This window comes from Ursus maritimus, unplaced genomic scaffold, assembly GCF_017311325.1.
Source record: "Ursus maritimus isolate PB19 unplaced genomic scaffold, ASM1731132v1 scaffold_14, whole genome shotgun sequence".
NCBI lineage: Eukaryota > Metazoa > Chordata > Mammalia > Carnivora > Ursidae > Ursus > Ursus maritimus.
Window position 1 is genome coordinate 45,668,313 of NW_024423786.1, and position 11,020 is coordinate 45,679,332.

At 57.1% G+C, this 11,020-nt stretch overlaps 1 protein-coding gene across 8 annotated transcripts in view; it reads left to right on the top strand.

The window, feature by feature from the left end:
- Positions 1-11,020, top strand: part of EPS15L1 (epidermal growth factor receptor pathway substrate 15 like 1) — a 96,440-nt gene that overhangs the window by 71,480 nt on the left and 13,940 nt on the right. For 3 of the 8 annotated variants that reach the window (XM_040629110.1, XM_040629111.1, XM_040629115.1), the window contains exons 22-23: positions 4,613-4,745; positions 6,928-6,975. The exons of 2 other annotated variants lie outside the window; for them this stretch is intronic. In XM_040629110.1, the coding sequence (XP_040485044.1) occupies positions 4,613-4,745; positions 6,928-6,975 (181 nt within the window). The remainder of the gene's footprint in view (positions 1-4,612; positions 4,746-6,927; positions 6,976-11,020) is intronic. 3 more of the 8 variants (XM_040629113.1, XM_040629114.1, XM_040629117.1) reach the window with 1 other exon arrangement.

Genomic DNA, 11,020 nt, shown 5'->3' on the forward strand with positions numbered 1-11,020 from the left:
TTTTCAAAGAAGTATGTGAGTGTACTTTATCAAGGTAGCAAATCCAGCTTCTGGCCAGAGAGAGAACGTGTGCCCATCAGCTGTCGCAGGAGGGAGCCCTGAGGTGCTGGTGTAGCCGCCTCTCTCATTCCAGTGCCTGGAGGGAATGAGCCTCCCTTCCCTGTGGAAACGCTGTGACACCGACAGTCGGAACGCTGTCTGGGATTGGCCAGAAGGCACCAGGGCAGGAGGTTTGTCTGTCACTTGGTGGCTATTACACGTGCCCCGGCTCCTCCTCGAGTGGAGCTGAGCTGTGCGTCCTCTGCTTCCGTCCCTGCTTAGCAGGCAGGAAATCAACTCCTGAAATCAGAGAGCTTGTGCCACACGGTGGCAGCAATCCCCAGATGAAGGGGTCTGCATTGTACTCTGCCCTCTGCCCTCTCCCTCCCCCTTTGGGAGGCCCCAGTGGCAGAGCAGGGGAGAGCTACCAGGGGCCAGGGCTGAGACCAGGACAAGGGTACTGGCAAGGCCCCTGTTTTGCGAGGCACTCTGGTAGAGCTGCCTGGGCTGGCGGAGGGCTGCGCAGGGTGGCCAGTCTGGAGGGGCTCCGGACAGCGAATGGCCGCCCCTCTCCCTTCCAGGCAGTCTCTCCGTGTCCTGGGGCTGCAGAGACCCCGCGGAGCCAGGCAGTTCAGAGCCTGGCCCTGCCTGCCTTTCTGCCCGTTCTAACCTAACGTCGAGTTTTCCCTCTGATTCGGCTTCCCTCTGGTCCGTGTGTCCCTTGATCAGGCTGCACACACATGCACTTGTGACTTCAGAGCTGGTGGCCCCTTCCTATTGGCGGCGCTGGGCGGGACAGAGCTGGACGGGGCTGTGGAAAATTTGTCTCAGGTGCTCCTTTGTTTGGTTTCCACGCTCCTGTCAGCGCCTGATGTCGTGCCACTTGTCCAGCGGAACACCGAGCCCTCACCTTGTAGGTCTCTGTTTTTCCCTTTGGTTCCCTTTCTGTTTTTCAAGAAAAACATCATGTGTATAAATAAAATGCTGAAGGAAATGAAAGTAAAGTGGCAAGAAGGCTTTTTTTTTTTTTTTTTTGGCTTCTTGGTTTTATGTTTTTTTGGTGTGTGTTTTTTACATCGCCAGCTTTTCCCCATCTGAGTGGGGTGGCGAGGTGATGCACACTGGCGCCCTTTCTTCACTCCACCCTGAATCGCGGTGTCGTCCTCTGCCTGACGGTGCGGAGTGAAGTTGGCAGCCAGTGGGCTGGTTCCGGCAGACTCTTTTGGGACCGTCTTCAGGCTTGCACTCAAAGTGGAGGTCCCCCACACCTGCAGAGATTTTTTTAGACCCTGTCAATCCATCACCTTGCTTTAAGAACAAATTCTGAGCATCTGAGAATAAAAACAAGACTCAAACGTAATTATTTCACCCCTGCCCCATGGAAAAAAGCTATCCCTGCAGTTCTTGGCTGGTTGTCAGGGCCTTTCCAGTCGTTTCTCCAGTGGTGTTTAAAGCCATGCATTCCCATTTAGGGCTGTTTCTTAAAAGTTGAGAGTGGCTTGCTTTAAACCAGCTCTTTAAACTGTGGACCCCAAGCATGTTCCTCTTAGAGCTGCTTTTTATAGTGGCTTTTCTCTCCTTTTTTTTCTTTTCTCTTTTTTTTCTTTCTGAGCACACTTCGTGCTGTGCCAGCCCAGAGAGCTCCTGCTGGCTTTACTGAAACCCTTCTAAAAATAGCCACTTTCCCTGAAGCTGCAGCCTGAGGAAGAACGAGTCGGGTCCCAGAGGAGGCCTCTTGGGAAACCTGGAGTCATGAAAAGTGGGATTCGGAAATGACGCGGGCTTGGCGGTGTTAGAAGTGCTACAGCTCAGGGTCGCGGGGGGAGTGGCCTTTGTGGTTGGAGCCCTGTCACACTGGAGCGAGACCACCCGCTCAGTGGGTTTGAACACAAGAGGGGGGCGGAGAGTCAATGCTGGGACCGTCCTAATGGCTCGTGGTCCAGGCTGCAGCGTGTGGTACAGGTGGACGCTCAGCGGGATGTGTCCAGGAGCCGCTGTGCACGCTTTCCCCAGAATGGGTGCTTTCTGGACCCCCCGAGATGGGGGGGGGGCTTCGGGCCGGTCACGCCTCCTCTCCACTAAGTAATTGGTTTTAATTCCTGCCTGCTCATCTCAAGTTGTGTGGGAATCGCGTGAGCTGTGTTCTGGTCCATGAATGGCAGAGGCAGAAGCAGAATCCCGTGCCCTCTTGGTTCCTTTGCCCACTCCCCCGCCCCCGATCTTCTTCCCCAAACCGCAGACCCTCAGCCACCATTTTAAAGCTAAGCTGTGGCTCAACACTTCACCTCTGCTCCCATGCTGTCTCCTTCTGGGGTAAAGTCTGTGGATAACAGCAAGCAGCAGTTAATAAAAAGATCGGTAGTTCGCGGGGCATCTGCAGATTTTTACAAGCATCTGAAGGAATTCCAGTCATGTCCCCATCCTTGGTGTGATAAAAATCGTGCCATCTTTGCGCCATGTTGTTGGTGTGCTTGTTGGAGCAATTTACACATGTCTTGATTATATTTTTGCGGCAGCCCTAGGGCTACGGTGTGTCGTATTGGTCATTACACAGATGAGGGAGCGGAGGCAGGGAGCAGTTAGCAGGCCTGGGACTCCAGACCCTAACCCTGACCACTGTGCTCTGCAGCCTGGCCAGGCAGATGTTCCAGAAACTGAAGCTGCAGGATTTTCAGAGACTCCCTGAATTTTGTACCTAAGAGGACAAGTGTCCACAGAGCCCAGAAGGGGGGAGCAGCAGCCGTGGAGGGAGGCACCTCCTTGCCCTACCATAGTCCCGCCAGCCCCATCTGCCCCTCTTGCTCAGAGCTTCCTGGGGGGCCAACATGTTCTTGGCAGGGAAATGAGTCTTCCTTATTTGGCCCCTGTCTTCCTCGGGGCTTTCTCTGGCGCACTGACCCCTCAGCGGGCTCTGCCTCTTGCCTGTATCCATTCACATCTCTTCCATGGGCCTGAGGACAGAGCTATACCTGGAACAAGGCCCCAGACTTACCTCCAGCAGTGGAGGGCAGGGCCCAGGAGCCCTGGCCCCGGAGGCCGACACAGTGATTCCCACCCTGATTCCACCACGGAGGGGCTGAACAACTGCAGGCTGTGTCTCCTCTCCGTACCTCTGCTGGGGAGATGAGAAGATGAGCACAGAGCCAGCATCTCCTAGCCTAGAGGTCCTGGGAGCTGGGAGAGGGGAACCAGCGTCCCTGGTGGGATGCCCAGCAGCCTCTCCAGGCCCCCTCCCTCTCACTGTGGCCTGGCCACCTCTTCCCCACCTGAGACTAGTATCTGTGGCTATACCTGAGGCAGCGGTTGCCACATCTGTGTTCCTGTGACCGGATCCCAGAGGAGGGGAGACCTGAGCTGGCCCGTCTGTGGCTCATCCGTCTGCTGGGGGTGGGGGGGTTGTCGTGCCCAGCACTGTGCTGGCATGCAGGGTGGGGGGCGCCCACGGAGACAAGTCACAGCCCACCACAGGCCCAGCCAGCAGATGTGCTGCCCCATCACCTGCGCCCACTCAGAGCAGACACGGCCAGGTGGGGGGCATGTGCTTGCCCATGGTGACCTGGGTCCTGTGGAGTCCCACCAGGATGTCAAGCGGCACAGTTGGCAGGAAGGGACGTCGGAGCTGTAGGGGCGGCAGTGAGATCTGGTCTGGTCAGTCTCTGAGGAAAAGAGGATCTTGGGGTGGATGGGGTAGACTGAGCTCCCCAGCTGGAGACCCTGTGTGCATGGGGCCCTGGAGACTGGGGTGCATGCAAGGGACTCCAGGGACTGGGGAATTGTGGGGAGGGATAGCTACAGAGATGAGGTGGAAGAATTGGGTAGCAGGGGGCTGTGATGGAGGCCCCGTGTGCCTTGAGGAGTGCTTCGGAGGTTAGCTGTGGGCACTGGGGCTGTTGAGTGCTACGGACCAACCTGTCCTCTCTACCCACACACCTGCCTGTGCCTCTCTCTCTTGCTGGGATGACATGGTTTGATTTGCACTTGAGATGGGGTTGGGTGGGAGCAGGGGTCGAAGATCCAGGCTGGAGGAGCCTGACGGAGGCAGCCAAGGCTGTGCCAACAGGAGTGGGGGTGGGCTCTAACCTGAGTCACAGTGTAGGCAGCAGCACCCGTGGGCCACGTCGGGGCGAGGAGGTGGTCTGCTGCCATTCTGACCCAGTGCTGGGAGCTGCCCAGGTGTGGCACACGGAGGGGTCTGCAGCCAGCGTGAGGGTGAGGTGGGGCCCATCTCTGAAGCATGAACAGGAGGCCCAGGGGACCCTGGGGTCAGGAAAGACTTGATATCCCTGCGTGGGTAGAATGCCGTGCGTGATATAAGCCTGTTGAGGCACAGGGCGGCTCTTGCCTGCTCTGTGTTTGCTGGCTTGCCCCTCACAGGCCAGAGGACCCTGGCTGTTGAGGGTGGAGGAAAGCAGGGGTCTTGTGAGAGACCTGGGTCCCCGTGGGGGCTGTGCCACGGAACTCAGAGGGTGGGGGCCTCACTGAGGCTCTCGGTACTTGAGCATTGGCTGAATGGACATCCGTTGCCTCCATTTTAACGATTATTTTTGCCTCTCTTTCGTGTCCTCTTTTACAGCCCCCAACTTCTGGTCCTTTCACCTCCTCCTTTGGAGGGGCAGGATTCTCAGATGACCCCTTTAAAAGTAAACAGGACACTCCCGCTCTGCCTCCGAAGAAACCTGCTCCTCCACGGCCTAAACCGCCCAGCGGTCAGTACGCTTTCTTCTCTCGCAGCCGCCCGCCCACCGTCAGAGGACGGCGGGGGGAGGGGGACCAAGGGCTTCTCTGTTCACCAGCCAAGTGGAGCAGATGCCGGGGGCCCGCACTTGAAGCAAGAGGGTCTCCCTACTGCTTAGTGACCTGGGTCCTCACAGGGTGTGTGCCTGGGGCACGCCTCCCATCCCACCCACCCTCACCCCATCCTTGGGGCCCCTTGGCTTGGGCTCAGTGTGGGCCTCCAGGGTGGTCTCCAGAAAGCCCAAGGCTCAGCCCTTGTGGTGGGGAGAGCTGTCGCATTGCCCCTGGCAGCGTGTGTAGTCAGGATCCCATGGCCCTTCTGGCTTCCCCCTAACCCGAGCTCTTTCCCACGTTGGCTGAGGCCACCCCCTCAATCTGGTGCTTCCTTACTGGTTGAGGACTCAGAGTGGGGTTGGGAGTGGGAGTCTTTGGCCGTGTTTGATCAAGAGGAGGCAGATGGCTGTGGGCTCTCTTCTGCTTGGCTCCTGCCGGGTATCTCTCCAGATAGCTCCAAGCAAGGGGCTTCCTGCAGACCTCACCTCTCCTGGCTGTGACTGGTGCCACTGATCTCTCTTGATCTTGGCCCTGGGGCCCCACTCTCGGGAGAGGGCCCAGGTGTCCCCCTGAGGATGCTGAGGACTTGGAGCTTGTGTGGGGGCTCTCTTTTATATGATGGCCAAAGGCCGGCAGGCCAGGTTGCCAGACTTGAGAGGAGAAGGCTGTTGCTTCAAGTGGCAGCGGGATTCACTGCAATTTCCCAGCCCCTGTATCCACCCCTGCTCACCGTTTTCTTGGTGCCCCGGCTCCAGGCAGTCTCACCTGTGCTGTCTCGAGACTAGGGGTGGCCACAGGAGACCCACATGCTCCCTTGAAACCTTGGTCCCGCCTGAGCTAGCTTCTGCCCTTCAGCTGGCCTGGGGCTCCTCTTGGTGGCCCATGGAACTCTCTAGTTACAGGTGATCATGGGTCCCAGGCCCTCTGGTCATCCTACACGAGGTCTGCCTGTCAAAGTCCTCCTCTTAGTAGAGATGAACGGAGGGGAAGTTATTTTTAAGAGGCTGCCTGCCGTGTCCTGTCACCTGGGCCAGCCAGGGCTTTCTTTCAGGAGGATGGGAGCCCTGCCTGCAGTGCCCACTTTGGTGGCTCTAAGGGGACACCCCGTCAGGCCTCCACACTCCGCCTGAAAGATGGGGGCCAAAGCATGCAAGCACATGCCTGCATACACACGTACACACAAGGCTTGGGTTCACACTTACGTGCATGTGTGTGCGCACGTGCTCATGCACTGTTCCCACGTGCAGGCACGTGTGTGCACATATGCACGCATTCCCGTGCACCCTCGCATGTGCATGTTCTCACAGCGCTTGCACGCACCTATATGCACACTGCACGTGTCCACACGTTCCCGTGTGATGGTACACACACACATGCACGCACGCAGCGAGCTGCAGTACTTGTCAGGCCTCAGGGAGGTACTCCACATGCAGGCTAGCAGGTGCAGAGCTTCATGCGCAGGGTTTCTTGGAAACTCTTATTTTAGCTTCCTCCCTTTCCTTGAACCAGTGCTGGGTCTGCTTTTGAACTTGCCCTTCACTGTCCCCTCTCCCTTGTATTGCCCTCTGCAGGCCTCCCCACCCCATTTTGGCTGCTGCTTTTAGTGTATCATGTACTTACAAAGCAGAGAGGCCATCCCCATTTTGGGAGGCTTGGGCCTGTACCCTAGGGAGTCTCAGGCTGCTTTGCTCTTGGCTTTGGGCCATTGCACCCTTGCTCTGTCCTGGCCAGTGCGGTGCCAGGTGCTCCAACTATCCTTGTCACATCCATGGACCCGTAGGAAGCACTTGTGAGACTGTTACCTAGCCAGATCCTAGGAAGACCCACAAGATAGGACAGGCACAGTGATGCTCTCTTCTCAGAAGAGGAAAGGGAAGTGAGAGAGGTTGCATGGGCCACCCACTGTCACACAGCAAAGTGCAGCAGGGCCAGCCCTGGACCTCTCCACCCCATCTACAGCTGTACTGAGGATCAAACCATAGGCTCAGAGTTCTCACAGGTTCTGGAGAATGGTGATGCATGTGCGGTGTGGAATCTGTAAGCGGCTACGACATACCTGCGTTGAGGTCTAAATGTTTCTCATGTGATTCTCTTACCTAGAAGCAATGGCTGATCAGGAAAACTCTGCGCTGTACACACCGCTGGGTGGTAGGTACAGACCGCGTGGCGAGTAGTGTTTGAGCAGCTTCCGGTGGCGGCTCTGCTGTGATTTCCTACTAACCTCTAACAACGTGGACACGCTGGCCATGCAGATGCACCCCACGCGTGGTGTCTGACCCAGCAGTTGACCTGTGAATGAGTTGCGTCTGGGGGGAAGCGTTCGGTTCTTTGGGGGATTCAAGGAAGGTGTCTGCCCCACACTGCTGCGCTGATGGAGGGAACTGAGGCCTAGCTGCGCACAGTGCCCTCCTTCTCCGCGTCCATGCTGCGTGGAGTGAGACTGCTTAGGCCCTGGAGCGGCCCGGGAGTTAGCTGGTTACTAGCAGGACAGGTCAGCCAATGAGGGCTGGAGGAGGTCCTGCTCAAGGTGGTCTTTATGAAAACACAAGGCACAACTCTTGTTTTCTTGGCTGCTTAAGATAGGATGTCCAAGTTGTTTTTGTTTTAAGAAAACAAAGTCCAACAGTTTGAAAGTGAGGAAATAGATTGTGCTTCTGTGCTCTTCTCACTAACCTGGCCTTTGCCCACGTGGAGAGGCCCCGTGGTCACCACACCGTGGTGGCTGTTGCCACCTGGAAATGCCATGTCATCACAGTCAAGGGCCTTCCCAGCATGCAGAGGGAGCTGCGGCCCCAGCATGGCTGAGTACGGACAAGGCAAAGTGGGCACACTGCTGCCGGGGACCCCGCAGCCCTAGTGATGGAGCCATGATCCCGCGGAGATCCCAAGTGGATGGTCCAGACTGCTGTGATAACGTTTTTTTTTTTTTTTTTTTTCCCCAGCCCAAACACACAACTTCATACCCGCACTCACAGAAACCAAGATGGAGGGATGGCTCTTCCGTAGTTTCTAGAACCCTGCCAGGTCTCTGCCCCTGGAGGTGTCTCCCATATGTGAGGCCACTAGAATCCAGGAAGGTTGCTTGATCAGGCTCAGGCCACATTTCTGGACATGCGAAGCCAGGGCCTGGGTTCATGTTCTGGCTCTGCCACCATCTCCTGGAGGGGGCTCTAGGCAAGTGTCTCAACCTCAGCAAGCCTCGGTTTCCCTGACTGAACATGGGACCAACTCTGGCCTAGCAGGTGGGCGTGTGGGTAAAGTGCCTCGCACAGTGATGACCCGTGATGTAATGTGTGTGACATGTGTCCGCATCCCGTCCCTAGGGTGCTAGGACCGGGACACAGGTCCTCCTTCCACAAGCTCCTTCCCAGGGGCAGACAGAGGCTGGGTCTGAGGCAGCCATATGCATGCAGGGAGTTACCAAGGGACCCTTTTCCCCATGAGATTGCAGTTCGGCAGAAAGCTTTGTAGTTGAAAAGTCAGGGCATGGGTAGTTGAACTTCAGAGAGGGTGCCAGGGTCCTCGCTGGCGAAGCTCAGCTGTGGTCGCTTGTCTGGGACCAAGTGCACGTTTGGGTCTGAGTCACGCGTGGTTTTTAGGTACCACCTCCCGTACACTGCAGCCTGCAGTTTTCACATTCCGTGGGAGCTGTTTTGTTTGTTTTTAAAAACGTGACTGAGGTTTACTTGACATGCGATAAACTCACGTGTGTAAGCGTCCGCCCGAGCAGTCACGGTGGGGGACCCTTCACCCGGGAGCCTCACCGGGGTTCCCTGTTGAAAGAGTTCTGGCGTCGTGCATGTGTGACTAGAGCAGCCCATGGCTGGCCATCTGCTTTCAGTGCTAAAGATGGAATTTTCTCTTGACCCGAGCCAGAAAGTATACCCTCAGGGACCATGGAGAACCACCCTCTGGGGGCACACCCGGGGCTCCAGTGTCCTCACTGAGTTCTCTGTGCTCGGGGCTCTTTTCTAGAAAGGTCTATCAAGGTATTGGGTAGCCAGCAGGTGCCTGTTTGGGGTAGAGAGAATTGGTTTCTTCCAGGCAGATGCAAAACAGACCCCACTCGCAGCCTCCGAAACCTGTCAGTTAAAGCTGGCGCTCGCACACCTCCCCCAGGTAAACAATGGTGTATTTTCTGCAACGGATCAGAGACCGAGATCAGTCAGAACTCACCGCTGAAGAGTTTCTAGGTAAAAGTTGTTGATTTGCAAAGGGAGAAACAGATTTTTTTTAAGGGCAGGAAATGGCTGTGTGGGTGTCAGTGATTGGGCCTCCGCACCCCAGCGACAGATAGCGGGATCCTGCGCCCGGCCCCACCCTTGCCACTTCCTGCAAGTGCAGCACTGCGTTCGGGCCCTGCAGCGCCCGGGTGACACCAGCTAGCGGGCCTTCACCGCTAACCAGCCAGTCACCTTTAACCTCTCCGCTATTTATTACCCTTTTATTACTGCTAATGACCTTTTCACCTCCAGGATCAAGCCGTGCACATGCCCGGGGTGTCTTTTTTTGCCCCTCTGCCCCCTCCCCTCAATTCTTCCAACGAACACAGGAAAACGAATAGCATTTAATCTGTGTCCTGTTTGAGTCAAATGATTTTCGAAAAAAAAGTAAAAAAAAAAAAAATCCTGTCTCCCCTAGAACGTGAGTCCCCTCCCACACCTGTGTGTGGACGTGCACGGGGTGACCGCGGCTTCTTGCTCTGGGCGGGTTTCTGCCTGCCGCCCACCTGTAGGCCAGCCCACTCGCCCGCTGGTCACCCTGCCCATCCTGGGGGAGCTGCCCCGCGCTCCTCTGCGCTCCAGCCCGTGTTCACGCTCGGCTCTCGTGTGCTCTGAAGGGCCAGGCTGAGACTGGGGTGGCCATCCTTCGCCCGGGTGGGTCCCGACCTCTTGTTTGTTGCTCAGGATCCACTTTTAAAATGGCTTCTCCAGTTGAGCCGTGCGGTTAGCACCTCAGCCCTGAACTTAACTACTTTAATTCCGTTCCCACGATGATTTCAAAGAGATAATTCGGTGGGTATATATGAAGTTCTAGAATGGGACAAGAGCGGTTCACCGCCATCTCAAGAAGCCTGGAAAATCCTGGTACTTGCTGGCCAGCCACGGTCGGGGTGCTCCAGGGAGCCCCGGGCGCCCAGCCTGGTGGAGCCCTCCTTTCCTGCCCGCCACCCCCACCGGCTGGGGAGGGGGGGGTCGGGTCTGTGTCAGGCCTGGGGGTGACGCCCTGGCAGCGCGAGCTTGCCACCAGTGCTGCTCCCAGCAGAGGGAGAAACGCCCTTTTCCTCTCAGCCTCTTCCTTGTGAAATGCCTGGAGACAGACTGTTATTTGGGGTACATTTCTCCTCCGCAAAGTCGTCTGAGTTTGAAAATAGAAGCATTTGCCTATCTTAGCACACGCCCACCCTCCTGCACCCAGGAGGGAAGATTGAGTGGGAGTTCAGTGACAGAGTTGTCACCTGTTGTTCAGTGGCATAGGGTCCTAGAGCAGAGGAATCAGCTCAGGCAGCCAGGTTCCTGGGGGGCTGTGGGGCCTCAGGGTGGGGTGCAGGCGCAGAGAGCCTGGACCCCCCCCCATCCTGCATCTAAGTGTAGGTGTGAGCAGACAGGAGCTGCCGTGCTGCGCCCGGCCCTGGCCCCTCCCTAGCCATCTTGAGTGCCTCTTTGCCGCCACTCCTCCCCCAACCCCTTGGTTCCACCTGTAGCAAGGTGAGGGAGCCTAGGAAGATGTGCCCAGCGTGGCCCCTCCTTTTCGATGGAGGAGCCTCATCCCTTCGTTTCTCAGATTCCAAGGACCTGGTCCGCCCCCTCCCTCTGCCATTGTCAGCTGAAAACAGCACGGGCACATGGGTGGGATCGAATTATGGGGAAGGGGGCAGTTGGCCGTACAGAGAGCAAGAGTGGGGGGCGCCCGTTTGGCTCTCCTGACTCCTTCCAAGCTGCCCCCACCATAGGAGGGAGCTCCTGGTGGGCTCTACAGCTCCAGCGCTCGTACACCTCCTCACCGTCTTTCTGACCCGCCGCGTGACACTCCGGTGATTTTGTTAAATGTGGGTCCAGCGCCTTTCTTCCTGTGCAGAGGTAGCGCTGTGGCAGCCTTGGCACTCCTCTGTAGGGAGGAACAAAGGCTGAGCCACCATGGTCCTGTGGCACGGACCCAGGGCCCCCCCCATCTGGCTGCTGTGTAGCTAGGA